We start from the raw sequence: 18,841 nt of genomic DNA, 5'->3' as shown, positions 1-18,841 counted from the left end.
TGGCAGCCGACGGCCCGGGAGTGGGAGATCACTCCAGGGACCCCCCACACTGGACCACCAGGTACCTGTAAAAAGTTTTTTGGGGGGGGGTTGGGAGGGTGGGGGAAGCTAAGGGATTAGTTTTAAAGGGTCGGGGTGGGTTTAGGGGTTATTTTTGTGTGCCATTTTTCCCGCCCTCCCCCAAAATGATAAGAGAACCCCCACGATCAATATCATGGGGTTTTCCTATCGTTTTGGGTGAGCCCCCAATTTCTGACGATTTTGAAAATATCGTCCGATATTTTCAATCGTCCAAAGCCCGATTCACATCCCTACTATTTAATGCACAATCTCTCACTAAAAAAAACCCACATTCTTAATGACTATCTTGTAGAAGTCAATCCAGACATCTGTGCAATCACAGAAACATGGTTGAAACCCACTGATACAGTACTAACGAATCAGCTTCCCACCCAATTATATGACCTCTTCTCAATCCCCAGACTCAAAAAAAGAGGAGGAAGGCTTCTATTAGCCGCAAAAAAAGGATTAGGCCTAACCTTAATACAGTCAAATACAACAACCAATCTAGAATTCTCCTTCTTCAAATCGGATCATCTACAAACTGGCTTAATCTACACCCCTCCAGGAACCCTAGAATCCGACCCTTCTCTCATTATTGAACTCATAGCTAAACACATCAACGCTGACAAACCAGCCATAATAATGGGAGACTTCAACATGCATGTTGACGCTTCCCCACAATCCCCTAACTGCGAAACATTACTCTCATCACTCAGTTACATGGGATTCACACAAATTGTTAACAGCCCTACTCATAAAGCGGGCCACATTTTGGACCTTATTTTCATTAAATAAAGTATCTCTCTCTACACCAAGCCCACTTGCTCACCGGTCCCCTGGTCGGATCACCGAATCATCTCCACGGCTCTTGAGATCAAAGAGCACCCACCCCAATTCTTCCCTAAAACTACAATCCAATTCAGGAAACCTTGCTCCACAGACCTCCTCAGCAGGCAGCTCTCCAAGGAATTAACTCAACTCGACCTCTCCGATGCAAGCGCAGCTACCACCTCCTCCTGGATCAATATCACCAATAAAGTTGCAGACCAAACCTGCCCGACCACCACAAAAGTTCTACAACCCTCTCTGGACAACAGGAAACCATGGTTCACCCCAGAACTGAAGTCCCTCAAACAAAACCTAAGAAGTAAGGAACATAGTTGGCGAAAAAACCCCTCCACCATGAAATTAGCTTCCTACAAATCCCTTCTCAATGCCTATAGGAACGCCATCCTCAGAATAAAGAAAGATTTTTTCTCAAAAAAAATCCATCACTTCATCCTGGATTCGAAAGCACTGTTTTCCTACATCTCAGCGCTCACCAAACCATCCCCTCCCATTATTCCAGACAACCAAGCACTTAACAAAGCCACTGAACTGGCCAAATACTTCGAGAAAAAAATCACCAACCTGACCGACCCCCTCACAACATCCAATCACTTGCCCCCTCTCCCTCTCTCTATCCTGCCTCAACGAAATACAATTTTTGAATCTTTTGAATCCACATCATCCCTTGAGATAGAAAATATTCTCAAGAAACTGAAACCCTCTTCCCATCCGTCGGACCCAATACCGACTAACCTTCTCATCACCATCCCGAATACCATCTCAAAGCCAATCGCAGAAATCAAAGTGCTCCCTAACTCAAGGGCTAGTGCCAGACCAGCTAAAGCTTGCAATTCTAAAACCCTTACTAAAGAAACCTAATTTGTCACCAATGGACCTAGCCAACTTCCGCCCCATAGCTAACTTGCCTCTGATTGCCAAACTTATGGAAAAAATAGTCAACAAGCAACTATCGGAATACCTGGATGAAAATAATATACTCGCCCCTTCTCAGTACGGCTTCCGCAAATCGTTAAACACAGAATCCCTTCTGATCTCTCTCATGGACACCATCCTCATAAACCTGGAAAAAACCAACTCTATCTTCTAGTTCTCCTAGATCTATCTGCGGCCTTCGACACTGTAAACCATGCAATTCTACTAGATCGGCTTGCAGACATAGGCATCAAGGGAACTGCAGTCAGCTGGTTTAATTCGTTCCTGCGTAACAGGTTCTTCAAGGTCAGGATAAACAACAAAGAATCACATCCCGTCCGCTCCAACCAGGGAGTTCCCCAGGGATCTTCCCTTTCTCCTACCCTATTCAACATTTGCCTTCTCCCGCTCTGCCACTTACTTACAAATCTAAAGCTAACTCATTACCTCTACGCAGACGATGTACAAATTATCATCCCGATCACGGAATCTTTACATAAAACCATGACCCATTGGAACAATTGCCTTTAATCAATTAATCAGCTGCTCTCCAGCCTCAACCTAGTCCTCAACACCAACAAGACAGAGATCCTCATCATCTCGCATGATCACAATAAACGCTCTTCTCAATCCACCAAGCGCTCCTCAATTAACCAACTTAAATTTAAATCAATCTCCTTATGTGAGAGATCTAGGCGTCATTCTTGATAACCAGCTAAACTTAAAAAAATTTGTAAACACCACCACAAAGGAATGTTTCTACAAACTGCAAGTCCTCAGAAAGTTGAAACCACTCCTTCACTTCATTGACTTCCATATGGTGCTGTAATCCATCATTCTTTCTAAAATCGACTATTGTAACTCCCTTCTGCTCGGACTCCCTGCCAACACCATCAAACCCCTACAGATGGTTCATTACTCTGCCGCCAGAATTCTTACCAACACCAACAAAAGAGAACACATCACCCCCCCATCCTTCAGAACCTCTACTGGCTGCCCATTAAATCCAGGATTCTCTTTAAAGTTCTCACAATTGGCGGCTGTGCTGGAAAGAGGAATAGCTGTCTCAGCTTGAACGCTGCTACTACCTGCGGTCCCAGAGCTCCACCTCCGACGCCCCTGATGTCACAGAAAGGGGACGAGGGCCCATAAAATCGGCTTCAGAGTGGGAATACAGTGCGGCTGTGCTGGAAAGAGGAATACCTACCTGGTGTGCAGAGAAATCAACTTGAACGCTGATACTACCTGCGGTCCCAGAGCTCCACCTCCGATGCCCCTGACATCACAGAAAGGGGACGAGGGCCCATAAAATCGGCTTCAGAGTGGGAATACAGTGCGGCTGTGCTGGAAAGAGGAATACCTACCTGGTGTGCAGAGAAATCAACTTAACAGCGTCGCTGTCTCAGCTTGAACGCTGATACTACCTGCAGTCCCAGAGCTCCACCTCCGACGCCCCTGACATCATAGAAAGGGGACGAGGGCCCATAAAATCGGCGCCCCGTCGACGCCAGCGCGCCGCCAAGCCGTGCGCGCACAAGGGGCGCGCCGGCTTGGTTCGGCTTAGTCCGGAGTAGGACGGAGGAGTGGAGGGAAAGGAACCCTCAACCAACGCAGCTCGTCATGAGGAGATAACTAGCTGCAACGCAGTGAGTAAAACGTGGAAAAAATTTTTTGCTTTGAACTATGCCTCCAAAAAGAAAGGGGAGAGTTCGGGTCCACCCCTCCGACCTTCCCCCAAATGTTAGTCAACGTTTGATAACTGCATATACTCCTGCGTTAGTGTCTGCAACAGAGGAGACTTGCCCCGTTACGGCGTCAGAGGTAGGAGCTCTCTTGCCGTCTGGGGATGTGACTCTGTCTCCTCCTGATCCCCGACGCCTAATAATGATGTCCTCCACTGACTCCCCTGTGTTTGCCGGTGAGCAGTTAGCCGAAGGGGCCTCAGCTAAGTCGGCAGGAGTGGAACTCGGGCGAGAGTTTCCTAGCTTACCAGAATCTCCTGAAGGCACCGCGGAAGGATTAGTGGGTGGTATTGTGGCGGTTGTATCAACATCAACCCCTGAACAGGGAGCGGGAGAAAGAAAGGGAAAGCTGGTGATGGTGGAGGAAAGACTGGCTGACATAGAGGGCGTAACAACCCATTATGTGATTCCAACAAAGCCAGCAATTGTGACACTTGACTCATTATGGGACTTAGTGGCTGGCTTGAGTAAAGCTCTAATTGAGACAAATGCAAATGTTGGAATTTTAAATAATAAGATGGAAAAAATAGAAGAAAAATTAGAAAAAACTGAATCTAGATTAAATAAGATGGAAGCTGTAATAGAAAATAATTCCAATGTCCAATTAAAATTAGTTAAAGATGTTACTTCAGCTTCACGCAGAATTGGGTATCTTGAAAATTATTCCAAATATCTCAACCTTAGATTTACAAATTTCCCAAGAGTTGTGGGACAAACGATAGATATGACTCTTAAAAAATATTTCCTTGAAAATTTAAAGCTGAATGAACAAGGGTTACCTTGTATCATAAAGCAAATTTTTTTAAAGCCCCCACAGGTGTTAAAACCTCATGTTGAAAATCAGGCTGAGATTATGGAAAATTTAACTGGATATCTGGAGGATTCCTCAATAGAATTGTGTGATAGAGCAACTCTTCTTGTTACTTTTTCTAATGTGCAAGATATGGGAATTGTGATGAAAAATTTCTTTAAAAACATCTCAACTCCATTTTATGGAGCTGGGGTGAGAATTTACCCGGACCTTGCTCGTGTTACGCAGCAAAAGAGAAGGGAATTCTTGTTGTTAAGAGCACAGGTTAAAAGTTTGGGTTTTTCCTTTGTTTTAAGATATCCCAGCAAGTGCATTGTGAAACGAAAGGATGAATGTTTTGTGTTTTTTTATCCAGAGCAACTCAAGTCATTTGTAAATGCTAGGGTGATTTCTATAATATCCCCTAGCGGGCACTAAGTGGGATCTAGATATAAATATCAGTCACTATAATGTCAGCTGATGTTATAATAAGAAGATGAAGAAGTACCTGTATAATTACTCCTAAAAATTCATCTCCTCAAATTTCCTTTAAGGATTAGGCCAATTACTGATTATTGAACATGGATGTGTATATAATTATTAATGGCTGTATCTCTTTTCCGTTGTAAGTTTTGTCTTACTTTAAATACATGAAAATCATAATAAAGAAAATATTTTTAAAAAGTTCTCACAATTATTCACAAGCTATGCACAACCTCACTCCCCTCATTTTAAGCTTCCAACTGCATCCTCACACATCATCCAGACCTATCAGAAGAGCATACAAAGGCACACTGTATCCCCCCCCCCCCCCCCCCCCCCCCCAGCAAAAACATCCTTAAGGAAGCGCGCCTTATCTACAGCAGGCCCCCCACAATGGAATGCGCTTCCCCTGGACCTCCGACAAGAACCTTGCCCATCGGCTTTCAAAAAAACCCCTCAAAACCTGTCTCTTCAGCCAAGCTTTTCCTGAAACATAACATTCTTTTGTTCGTAACCAGGCACTATATTTTCAGATCTCATCGTTAACCATACCCAAAGCGCACCTATAATCTGTACCCATTCCCATAAGATCACCTACCCTCTATGGAGGTTCAGATCTCCCGGTTCAAGTCCCTCCCTCTTTTTAAATTGCTTTTATTTCCTTGTATGTTCAGCTATATATAAGGGGTTGTCAAACCTTACTCATGTAATCTCATTCAAGGTTTTTACTTAAGGTTGTACCTGGACCACATTGTACCTGGGCCACATTGTACTCAAATGTATTTACTCTTTCCTGTAGTTAATGATTGTATTTATTTACTCTGTACTCACTCACTTTATTTAATGGTTGTATCTATTCATCATATAGTTAATTATTGTTCTCAGGGACGACTCATAATTTATATTCTATAGTTTTTTTGTTCCCTTGCCCCTGTACTCATATTTCCTGTTCCATGTATTGCCCCCTGTGCGAATTTGCAGTTTCAATGTAAACCAGTGTGATTTGTATATTATACAGGAACGCCGGTATATAAAAGTTAAAAATAAATAAATATAGAAATACAGAAATCTTTCCTGAGCATTTTCAATGGCCTAACAAGGTGGCAAGACTAACCATTTCAATTCTGAACTTAAATTCTTTACTGATGCAGCAGGTGGGAGCGGGTTTGGCATTTATTTCAGTGGGGCTTGGTGCACCGAAGCTTGGTCCCTAGCGAGGCATGAATAAGGGAGGTCCAGGGATGTAATATTCTTGGATATGTTCCTCATTGTAGTAGCTCTCAAAATTTGGGGAAAGTTCCTTAGCAATGCAAAGTTGTATTCCAGTCTGACAAAATGGCAGTGGTAGAGGCCAAGGCCTTAGGTACAACTGTGCTGTTGAGAGAGCTAGTGCTGAGCTTCCTGCATTTCAACATTGCTTTCCTACCAGGTACTTGTGATATGGCTTGGCCACTGCTGGAAGCAGGATTTTGGGGCTTGATGGACCTTTGGTCTGGTTCAGTAAGGCAAGTCTTATGTTCTTATCAGCAAACTGATTATCAGTTGATGGGGCAATTTGGAATCTTTCTGCTCTGTTTACTCTACTTAACGGCACCGGGGCAACTTTATTATCATTTATTGTAAACTCTCTATCAGGATGCTCTGTTTTGTTAGCATCCTTCAAAGATATTTCATTCCAAACCATGTGCTTCTGAGCGACTGTCTGCTTCCCCCATCATCTAGATTACAAACTGCTCGATCTCCTTTTTAAAGATTAGTGCCAGCAGCCTGGTTCCACTTGTTACGCCTGTCGGTCGCAGACAGCTGCGACTCTCATGCTCACCTCTTTTTTTCCCGCTCCATCAAGTCTGGGAAGAATGGCAGTATCTACCAGTCTACGCCGACCTCTCCGGCATTCCCGGGACAACGTGGGCACTGCCAACCGCCATCTTGGACCTGGAGTTACCTAGACACACACTTGAACATGTCATGGCGGGAACATGTCATGGCGGGAACCTCGGAGGTGTTCCGGCCCGATGATGTCAACCCGTCAGTGTATTTAATCCGACCTGCCCTTGCCTTCCTCGAGTTAGCAAGGAGTTCTGTCTTGCTGTATTCTCCACTTCAAGGACTTCCTGTTCCTGACTCGGTCTTGGCAAATGGACACTTTGAGTACCCGCTCCTCGGGGGCTCCCCTGCGTTCCCGGCTATCCGCTCCTTGGAGGGCCTTCCTGCCTGACTGCTACTGGACCTGCTTCTCTGGTCTCTATCTCACTCCAGGAACCACCTACTGTGAGTACCTCTACTGACTTCTACTATACAGACTGCATTGAGGTTTCCACGCGGCGTACCCCAATCCTCTGGCCACTACCACCTTCCATCTGTGGGAGTCATTCACCTTCTTGCTCTACAGAATACCTTCATACCATCTATGATTCAGACCATCTACCATTCAGGAGCCACTTCCAGGTTCTGGCATCGCTACTAGTTCTTCAACATCTATTGTACAGACATCCTCGGCATACCCTGCTCCGTGGGCCACTACTGGATCTGTATTCCTGAAGCTGTCCTCGCTCATCAGAAGGGATCCCCGGCGTACCCTGCTCCGCAGGCCACTACCTGATCTTCTCAGCTGTGTCTCACTCTGGGTAATTCCCATTGCCCAGCACTGTACAAACATTTTCCATTTCTATAGAGACTAATTCTTCCTTCCTATTTAATAAAGTCTTCATTCCTAGCTGTATCCTACGTCACTGAGACTGTGCCTGCTGACGGTGAAGCTCACAGGGCTCCTCCCTGTGGGTAGAGACATTGCTCATCTCAGCCAAGGGGTTCACATCCTTCCTTAAACATAACACCACTCTGGTTAAAAAGGGGTCCATTCCATTGGAATAGGCTCCCCCTTTCCCAGAATGTTCTCCAGTTCCTAATAAATCTGAAACCTTCTTCCATGCACCATTTTCTTATCCATGCATTGAGATGCCAGAGATCTGCCTGCCTCTGGGGTCCTGCACATAAACAGGGAGCATTTCCAAGAATGCTGCCTTGGAGCTTCTGGATTTCAGTTTCCTACCTAAGAGCCTAAATTTATCCTCCATTCCTTCCTATGTCATTGGTACTCACATGTACCATGACAATTGGCTCCTGCCCAGCACCTTCTAAAATCCTATTTATGTGGCACACAAAGTCCCCTATCTTTGCACCAGGCAGGCAAGTTATGAAGTGGTCCTCGCACCATCAGCCACACAGTTATCTATATTTGTAATGATTGAATTACCCTTTATAATGGCTGTCCTAATCCTTCCCTCCTGGGTACATGGCCCTGAAAACCCATCCTTGGTGTAAGAGGCATCATCTGGAGGGCAGGTCCTAGCTACAGGTCACTTCTTGCCACACTAAGGTGATTGTCTCCTCCAGATTACGCTCCTCCAAAGCAGCACAAAGGCTTCTTGACTGGACTTGGGACCATTCTACTATGTCCCTGAATGTATTATCATTATACCTCTCTATCTGCCTCTGATCCTCCAGGTGTGCCACTCTGGCCTCCTGAAATCTGACTTGTTCTCTGAGAGCCAGGAGTTCTTTGCACCAAGTGCACACATACAACCTTTCACCAACAGGTAATCATACAGCAGGCAGTACTCTTTTCAGTATCTTCCTACTTTTGGTATATACCATCCTCAGAAACCTGGTCAACTCAGAATTGTATTTGATTCACATGCTCAGTTTCAAGGAGTTTCCCTGAATGATGTAATTCTTACTGGACTAGACTTTAGAAACAGCTTTTTAGGAGTCTTAATCTGCTTCAGAAAATAATCTTTTGCTTTAACTGCTGACATCTAGCAAATGTTCTAGTATTTTGTGGTTCGAGAAGGCAACAGGAGTTATTTAAGATTTCTATGATACTGTGACAATAACATCAGCAGTGACATCATCGAGTACTGTATGAGAGTGCATGTCTCTCACAAAGATCCATTACCAGCCGTGGCCTCGTATGGACTCAGAAGAACAGCGCAAGAAGGAGAAATGGATTATGGTTACATATACAATCAGAACAGGAGATTTTATGTGATGTGAGCATCAGAAAATCAATCTAGCCAAAGTAGTGGCACTACTTCCCACTGAACTGAACACTACTGACCATACTATAAGGTCTATCTCTGCAGCTCATCAAATGCAGACTACCTGGTTGACAGGGCCAGAACTTCTTTGGAGCTGTGATGAGACAACACCATACTCAATGGTCTGCATTGACTTAATAAATCCTGAACTGGATGCAGAGTTCTGTTCTCTGGTGACTGCTCTGGTTACCAATGTTCCAAGTAAAAAACCTCTAGAAACACATCACTTACTTACAGGAAAAAGAAAAAGGGATCATATTACTGAAACATTAGCAGAATTACACTGGCTACCAATAGAACAAAGAATGCAATATGAAGCGCTATGCACAATACACAAGCTAATTCATGATGAAAAAGCGGAATGGCTCAATACAGTAGGGATGTGCATTCGTTTTAGACGAAATAGGAAATATAGACGATATTTCCTATTTTGTCACGGATCGGGGATCCCCGAAAATGATAGGAAAACCCCACGAAATTTCGTGTGGTTTTCTTATTATTTTGGGGGGAGGAGAAAGGGCACACAGAAAAAGAACCCCCAAACCCACCCCAACCCTTCAGATCTAATTCTTTACAATTCCCCACCCTCCTGACCCCTCAAAAAAAACAAAAACCTTGCCTAAAGTCCCTGGTGGTCCAGCGGGGGTCCCAGGAGCGATGTCCCCCTCTTGGGCCGTCAGCTGCCACTAATCAATATGGCACCGATGGCCCTTTGCCCTTACCATGTGATAGGGGCTATCAGTGCCATTGGCCAGCCCCTGTCACATGGTAGGAGCAATGGATGGCCTGTGCCATTTTTTAAGTAATTAAATTTTAAATTAATTCAGAAAAAAGTTATTACTTAAAGATGCAGAATTTTAAATATTTTGAGCAGAATTTCCCTAGAAATTCACTGTAAGAGTGTCCCTTCCACTCACTCTCCCTTCTCCCCTGGCTACTTTACCCTCTCAGGCCCCAACTCCTCCACCTACCAGTATCTCTCCCCTCTACCACTAGGCTCAACCCCTTCCACTCTATCGCCAGCCCCAGAGTTTGACCCCGTTCTCAGTACTGCCCCTCACTCAGGCTCCCTCTGTTCCTCCCTCTTCCACACACATGCTCCCTCTCTCTAGTGCACATACAACCTCATACAGGCTCCCTCACTCTCTCGCACACACACACATCCCCTCATACAGGGTCCCTCTCTCTTGCATATGCACCCACACAAGCTCCCTTTCTCTCTTACGCATACACCCTCACATAGGTTACCTATGTCTCTCTTACGCACCCCTTCAAACAGGCTCTCTCTCACACATACACAATCCCTTCACACAAGCTAGCACCCTCACATACACATGATCCCTTTTTCATACACACCAACTCTCAATTTCTCACACACATATACACACTCCTTCACAATCTCCTCATATAAGCTTCCTCTCTCTGCCACCCACACTCAAGCACCCGCCTGTTCTCTCTCACAGTCCCCTGCTGCTTATCTCCCTGGTCTCTCTCATACCCCCCTGCTCTCTCTCACCCCCTCCTGCTCACCCCCCCTCCCCCTCCCAGAAAAACATTTCAAAAATAAAAATCCAAAATCCATAAACAAATCCCAAAACCCTGAGACACACCTACTAGCCAGGTAATGGGCTAGAAAGTTGCTGTCTTACTTCCTATTCTGTTTAGCTAAGGGTGTAATGTCCAGCCAAATGAACTGAGAGCAAAGCACAAAAGATCCTCTCTCTCTCAAACTCCAAACAAAAATGGAACACTGATCTCTACCTCTCTTGCTCTTGAGCAGGCAGGTGCCCACCACTGCAGCAACTACACAGGGGGTGTTTTTTCTCCTACTTCCCTGCAAGTACTATGCTAGGGCTCATTTATAGTAGAGAGCTCTTCTAAGCAAAGATACCATAAATGATGATGATGTGCATCGTAAGTCTTGGAAGTTCAGCAAAAATGGCATGTTCTCCAAAATCAAACCTTGCACTTGTAGTTTGTGAGTTTGAGAGCCAGAACCTGAATCCAATGTAACACCTTCTGAAGAATGCACTGCTCATCTTCATTGTCATGAATGAGGTCAGTGGTATTTACCGGTGCATGGCAGAGGAGGAAGGGCTAAATGGTGGAACTACAAGCAGCATAAAGTAATAGCAGGACACTATGAAGGTCACCGGTAGTAACACTATGTTCTACATTTAAAACAGAAGCCATGGAAGTTATAGTGATCACAACCACAGGCATAGCAGATCCAACATTGTCACCATGGCCTCCAACTCTTGCATCCATAGTGTAGTTCTTGAAATCCATTTGGCTTGCTATTTGACCACACTAATTGATAGCTCTCGTTTCTTGTTCCCATGTTTGATATTCAGCTCCACTTTGTTATCCCACAAGCCTGCAGCAGACTTGGGTAGAGCACAGCAATGTAATAGAATCAGAATGGAAAGCAGCCAAACCTTCCAAGGACCCTGGCTATGAGACTGAGCCAGATAATGGTAATGGCAAAATCCCCATCAAAATGAGTCAAAGAAAACAAGAGAATGATGACCATGACAAAGACATATCTTTTGCTCTATTCTGTGTGACATACAGAGGGTAATTTTATAATAGCCTGCATAAAATTAAAGTCTGCAGGTACCTTCTAGCAACAGATTTTAGCCCGAAATTTCAAAGCAGACTTGTGTGCATAAGTTGACTTTGAAAATCTGCGGGTATTCAGGTCCAGGGTTACCACTAGAGCAGAAGGCTCCTGTTTTCGTAGGCCATCTCATGTCCTCCTGTCCAGACAGCCCAAACTCCAGGTGAAACTCCAGTAAGCCCACTTTTAAAAATGCATTCAAAATCAGGACCATGCAAGAAGCTCACTGTGCTACGAGGCTCCTTCTCTCCCCTGCAGAGCTTCGTGGTTCAAGGGAGAAAGGTAGGATCAGCACCTCTCAGTAGCAGGGCTGGTGCAAGCATATTTGGCACCCTAGGTGAGCCTTTGGTCATTCACCCCCTCCCTCACCTTTACTGGCTCCAGCACAGTGCTCCCTTTTTTGAGGGTACTGGCTCTAGCATAGCACCCCTCTGGACCTCACACTGGCAGGATTTTGCCACCCTCAGTAGAGAGCTGTGCCATGTCCCCATTCTTGCCTCCATCCCTATCCTCTGACTGGAAGCCACGGGGAGTTGAGATGGGCACAGTACAGCCCTCTGATACAGCCTCCGGGAAGATCCAGTAGCAATGGCTCTTTCAGTTCCGCCCCCTGACCGTATGCTGAGCCGGGAGTCTCTAGAGAGATTGCCGAAATGAGGCAGCACGGAGAAAGAATAGGAGGACGGAGAGGAAAGAAGAAAGGGAAAGAAATACGGGTACAGAAGTGAAGGGAAGAGAGACAGAGGAGGGAGAGAGAAGAGAAACAAGATGCAGGGGAAGAAAGGAGACACAAATGGGAAAGGGTGAGGCAGGGGAGAATTATACACAAGAGGAGAAGAAAGGTATGTAAGGAAGGAAAAGACAAGATGCACAAAGGAGGGAGAAAAGAAAGAAGGAACCTGGGGGCGCCCAAGGAAGGAAGAGGGGAAAGAGACAAGAGGGCATGAGGAGAGAGGAGGCACAGGAGAGGGAGGAGTAAAGAGACTGTGTTTACTGTGTGTACTATTATGGATGAAATAATTTATTAAATTTGATTTTTAAAAGTGCAGGGGAGGGGGTAGCATGAGGGGGGGGAAGGGGTGTGATGGGAAGGGCAGAGGAGTTTCGTATACTGAAATCTTCTTTTTAAAAATTGCTCCCTTTTGACAGCTTTGCACCAACACTCTTCCCTGTGGTACATACAGCACATACACGACCGAGCAGCTTTCTGCAAGCAGCTACGCATGCCACACCTCAGGCCATGCAGGCGCAGACCTATCCCTGGTGGGAGAGTGGAAGAAGCCATGCTGCTACTGCCAACATTTCTTCCTTTTGTGCAGCCCTGTGAGCACGTCCAAAACTCATTGGCTGGCACGAGATCAGCAGACAGAAAGTGCCAATCTGCAAGTTTTGTACATGTTCACAAGGTTGGCACAGATGGGAAGGAATGATGGCAGTGGCTCTGCCGCTCAACAGTTATTATGCACAGGGAGGAAGCAGGAGGAATGGGCAGATGTGGTGGTAACAACAAGGCAGGGTGGGGGTGGAGAGTGGGGTGTGGGACATGAGGGAAATCATGGGAGGGAGAAAGGAAAAGACCGGAGGCAGATGCTGGGAATGCATGAGGGGGTTAAGAGAGAGAAGGGTGAGGTTTAAGAGACAGAGTATTTGATGCTGGGGATGGGGAAAAAGACTTAGGGAGAGGATGATGAGGATGGCAGGTTAAGAGGCAGGACAGGGTTATTGGGGAGACTGCAGACCAGCTGCCTCGGTGGAAAACTCCTGAAGTCACCACAACCCATCTCAGGCCTGAGCTACTCCCAATCTGGGTTTCTGAAGCACCTGGCCAAATACTGGGGAAATTGCAGTGCATCTGCATACTTCTCCCAGTTTCCTTTGTGTCAAGTGTAGAAGTCACCATACCCACCTTGAGCTCAGCTGCTCTCAGCCTGCATTCCCTGAGCGGACGACTAGTACTGGAGAGGTTGCAGCCCATCTGCATACTTCTCTCAACTGTGTTGGTAGTTGACTTCCAGAAGTCAACACAACCCACCTGGGTCTGAACTGCTCCCATCCTGTGTTCCCTGAGCAGCCTCAATGGTTGACTCCAGAAGACATCACAACCTGCTTTGGGCCTCAGCTACTCATTCCTTGAGCAGCTGGCCAAGTACTGGGGAAGTTGCAGACCTCTCTTTATTTCCTATGGCTCCACTACATTTTCTCTTCCTAATACTAGTCCTTCACAATCTGGTCCCTGCTGCAAACCACTACTAACATCAAGACCACCTTCAACATTCTTTATCTCAGTTGCCATTCTGTCATCTGCACTGCTTACTGCTCTTGAACTTCAAAGTTTTCTTCCTCTCTTTTGTTATTTCTTGGCTTAGATTTCTGCAGGGTATAAGTTTTTTAATCCTAATTAGTTATCATTAGTTACTGTTTAATGTTTTAAACTTCCTAATTGGATCTGTTCCTGCCTTGCCCTCTTCTCTGTGTTTAACCCCCTTTTTAATTTATTTATTTAAAGTCTTTTCTATACCGTCGCTAAGTTATATACCATCGCAACGGTTTACATGTAGGCACAAAAGTAAGTTTGGAGTACATTCTAATAGGTGCCATTAAGTTTCGGTTTCATTAAATCATAAAAATACGTCACATGGTAGGAGCACTGGATGGCCCACACCATTTTTAAAGATGGCGCCGGCCATCCAGTGCTCCCTGCATGTGACAGGGGCTGGCCAATGGCACGGATACCTGTTACATGGTAAGGGCAAAGGGCCATCGGCACCATTTTGATTAGTGGCAGCCGACGGCCCCGGAGTGGGAGATCACTCCCGGGACCCCCACTGGACCACCAGGTATCTGTAAAAAGTTTTTTGGGGGGGGGTTGGGAGGGTGGGGGAAGCTAAGGGATTAGTTTTAAAGGGTCGGGGTGGGTTTAGGGGTTATTTTTGTGTGCCGTTTTTCCCGCCCTCCCCCAAAACGATAAGAGAACCCCCATGAACAATTTCGTGGGATTTTCCTATCGTTTTGGGGAGCCCCCGATTTCTGACGATTTTGAAAATATCATACGATATTTTCAATCGTCCGAAGCCCGATTCACATCCCTACAAAGGAGTGAATTTAGAAGATTCCCTCTGCCAATTTAAGCGCAGGCTTCAGTTGCTGCTTACATCTAACCTAAATCATTCAGCTGAGCAAAGTCACTTATTCACCTAGGGAGCACGAGTTTGAATATCTCACATTCCTAACATAAACCAGTGCAGAAGAAGAAAGTGACCTGTACAAGGACATTGATCTAGAATATGAAAATTTAGTGCAAGGAACTACTGCACAAAAAATTGAGAGCTTAAAGGAAACTGTGTCCCAGAACTCTAGCCTTTCCAAATGCCCCTCAATGTCTTCAAGGTCACTGAAATCAGTCTGCTCAAACCTCTACTCGGTAAATGAGGATACTGCCAGGGCATGCATATCCACTATGACACCTAGACCTCTTTTCTGGGTAGTAACTCCTAAGATAGAACCTAACATTGTGTAACTACAACAGAGGTTATTTTTTTCTATATGTATCATCTTTCACTTGTCCACATTAAATTTCATCTGCCATTTGGAAGCCCAATCTTCCTGTTTCACAAGGCGCTCCTACAATTTATTACAATCTGCTTGAGATTTAACTACTCTGCATGATTTTGTATTATCCACAAATTTGATCACTTCACTCATCCTACCTCTTTTTAGATCATTTATAAATATATTAAAGAGCACCGGTTCAACTACAGATCCCTGAGGCACACCACTGTTTACCTTTTTTCACTGTGAAATCAGACCATTTAATCCTACTCTCTCTTTCCTGTCTTTTAACCAATTTGCAATCCTCAAAAGGACATCACTTCCTATCCCATTACTTTTTTTTTTCTTACAGATTATCAACCACTATAGCATCAGAAACTCTGTCTCCACCGGTAAGCACAAGGTTCATTATCACCTTTCCTTGTGGGTTCTGTTACCAGTTGATGGAACAGTTCTCACTGCACAGAATCCAGGATCACCCTGCTTCTAGATGACACTCCAGTTGGGCTGTCTTAATCAATATCTGACAGATTGAAATCCCTTAGCAATAGCACTTCTCCTTTTTATAGCAATCTTGTCAATATCCTCCATTAAATCTCTTTCCATTTCTTCTATGTTGGAGGTTTGTATATTAAACCAATATAAATAGATGTTCCAGTCCTGTTATCCAGATTAAGCCACGGTGCCTCCTCCTTACACTTTGTAAACTCTGCAAGTGTGTTGCTTTAATATTATGTTTTATATATAGCTCCTCTTCCCTGTCCTTCCTGAATATATTGAAGCCTGGTATAACTATCTCCCAGTCCTGATTTTCCATGTACCACGTCTCCATGAGAGCTACAGTACTACTGTACATCCAACTGAGCCACTTCCATGATCCAGGATTTTACTTCTCATGCTATAAGCATTAGTTTTATTATAGTTCTCATTTCTATTCAAGAGTTTAATGTTAATGTTTTACTGTCCTGGGGACTTTTGCTTACCTTAGGGCTTTTGCTCATTCATCCCCAATGATCCTAGTTTAAACATTTAAAATGACCATGTTAAATTTGTCAAGGATTCTGTCTTTTGAAATGCTTTGACTATAGGCAGTAAAACAAAGTTCTTTTTTATTTTTCTTTTAGAAAAGAATTCTTAATGGGATGGGAGAGACAAGTTCACATCGAATCAACAACAAACGAGAATGCACAGTCATATTGATGCCATATCCATTGGCCTTCCTGTCTCAAAATATATGCCGTGTGATAATCAATAAAAATTTTGAAATTTGACACCATCTTTTCTCTCTTATCAGTGATAGTTTATGTAATACTGTTTCTCAGGATTTTATTTTTTCAGATGTGATCTGATAAAGTTCAGTATAAATACATATAACTCATCCAGAAAAAGGATTAGAATTATACTTAATATATTATTTCAATGAGATGATAATTTTAAGTGCTTCAGTCCTTCTCCACTATGACAGAGAGGAGATAATTGAGTTGTTATCTTTTTTAGGATCATCTTAATTCCATAGATATTATTTTTATTCGTTTACTTTTATATTAATCACATTATCAACATTTGTTGTCCAAGGTGATGAAAACAAACTGTTAGCAATAATAAAAACAAAGCAATAACATCAAATAGTACATAACATCAAAAGCATCATAAAAAATAAATAGCAAAAAATATATGTAAACTTGCTTAATACATCCGAGTACCACTGTTATCCAGAGAATATTTACAGAACCACATTTCTCCAGGTAAAGCATTCTATAACCAAGAGTCAAAAAATGAAAAACCCTTTGGTCTTGTCCCAGCCAATTTAGCTTCAAATACAGCTGGAATATTCAGGAGAGTTTCCTGAAAAGATTACAGTGAACACCTTGGATGGCAAATCCTTAATCTGTGTATTAAATACGACGGTACCATTTCATATATCACCTTAAGGAGCTTGTGCACGTAAAATCAGCATACATGCAGGTAAGTAGCCTTTGTGTGCACCAACCAAATTTTCAGAAGACTGCAATTATGAATATATTCCCACTGCCATGTAAGGAATATGTGCAGAGAAAGGACATTTCTGGAGTGGAAAAGGGCAGTACACACATACTCATGTATTATAGAAGCAGAGTTCATGCGTGCATGTCTTTACATCTGATAATCAAGTCGCCAAAATTAAATCTGACTTCTCTTTTGTCTGCAGTTTTTGGGGGCAGGTGGTGGAGGGTGTAAGTGAACCTGTAGGGAGTCTGGGACAAGTGGCATTGGTGTGGGCAAACTGGTTCTTGCATGTACACACACAAGTTTTTTTCTTAAGCAAGATACATGCATACATTAGCCCACCTCTATGCATAACTTGATGATTATGCATGTACTTTTATAAAATAGGTGTACAAACTATTGGATCCCTTTGTAAAATAAATGCACATATTTGGAAATGTGTGCAAACTTTCAGGGCAAAGATATGCAGTATTTTAGAAATTGTGCAGCATTCATTGCAGTTTATAAAATACTTGTGTAACTTTAGGAGCACTTACTTATGCATGTATGCACATAATTTAAAATTATCCAGTAAAAATGATTTCATTGTCAGGCAACAAAATGATACAAAAGCTCAATGCAGCAATGAGACTTTTTACAATGGATATCATTCCATGAAACTGTTATCAGCTCTCATTCCAGGATATTTAGTTCACCTCAAAACGGATGGTAAGAAAGTTTGGGACAGAAGAGCTGTGGTTACTAGGAAACATAACTTGCCTCATTCTTACTTGCTCAAGACCTCATATAGCACATTTGCCAAGCATAATCAACAGCAGATCCAGCCCAACATTAATAAAGTAGATCCTGCATTGGTCCAGGAGACTGTATCAGATCTATCAAGATGCTTGGTGTAGACTCAAAGCAGTGATCTTCAGAAGGTTGTGGCTATCATGTCATGCTGAATAGTGAAATCTGTTATTTCACTGGATTTATAGTTTAGAGATGGATAGCTGGAGAATATTCCCAATTCACTTCAGGAGTATATGATAGTCTACTTACTGCTTCGAAGGGTGTTCAGAAATGCTTATTAATTTTCTAGTATCTGAAAATGTTCACAGAATGATGTGTTATGGAATATAATTAGGACTTCTGATTTCAGGTTAAAACTCCAAAGCCTTGATAGAACATCCCCAATGTGGAAAGTGAGTTTTTCGATTTTAACCAGAAAAACTAAAAAAAATAGACCTATCAGAGGTGTTTCAATGAAATCATCCAGCTGCTGCTAGTCAAGAAGCAGTAGCATACAGCAAGCTAGCTGGCATCATAGGAGTGAGCCAGCAGGGATCCCCCAAGCCCCACTGGCAGAAGCAAAAGAAAAGCAGGCTGTGGGAGGAGCAGGTTGACAGGGAGCTCAAGTCCTGCCAGCCAAAGGAGAGTTGGAGGAGTAGGCTGGCAGGGATCCTAAGCTCTGTCAGCTAAAGAAGGATAAAGAATGAGCAGGACAGGGAAGGGAAGTGCAGTGGGGAATACATAGGAGAGTAGAAGAATGCAATGGGAGGGGGGAGGACGACCCACTCAGCCACATACAGACTATCCCCTCCTGCAACCTGGACAATAATAATAATAATAATAATAATAATAATAATAATAATAATAAATGTTCACCATTCCTATTCTGATTATCTGGTTGAGTCTCTCTGGCATGGGGCCTAGCTGTACCAAAATAATCAATATAAAATGGTCTATAGGACAGTCTATGAGTGTG

At 43.7% G+C, this 18,841-nt stretch overlaps 1 protein-coding gene across 1 annotated transcript in view; it reads left to right on the top strand.

The window, feature by feature from the left end:
* The window catches only part of LOC115099399 (semaphorin-4D-like), a 180,947-nt gene extending 165,447 nt beyond the window's left edge, over nt 1–15,500 (top strand). Inside the window, exon 14 of the mRNA XM_029617029.1 lies at nt 15,461–15,500. Coding sequence (XP_029472889.1) covers nt 15,461–15,477 — 17 coding nt within the window. The 3' untranslated portion in view covers nt 15,478–15,500. The remainder of the gene's footprint in view (nt 1–15,460) is intronic.
* The last annotated feature ends 3,341 nt before the right edge of the window (nt 15,501–18,841 follow it).

This window comes from Rhinatrema bivittatum, chromosome 1 (genome assembly GCF_901001135.1).
Source record: "Rhinatrema bivittatum chromosome 1, aRhiBiv1.1, whole genome shotgun sequence".
Taxonomy (NCBI): Eukaryota; Metazoa; Chordata; class Amphibia; order Gymnophiona; family Rhinatrematidae; genus Rhinatrema; species Rhinatrema bivittatum.
The sequence above is the reverse complement of the archived record's forward strand: the minus strand, read 5'-3'. Positions and strand labels throughout refer to the sequence as shown.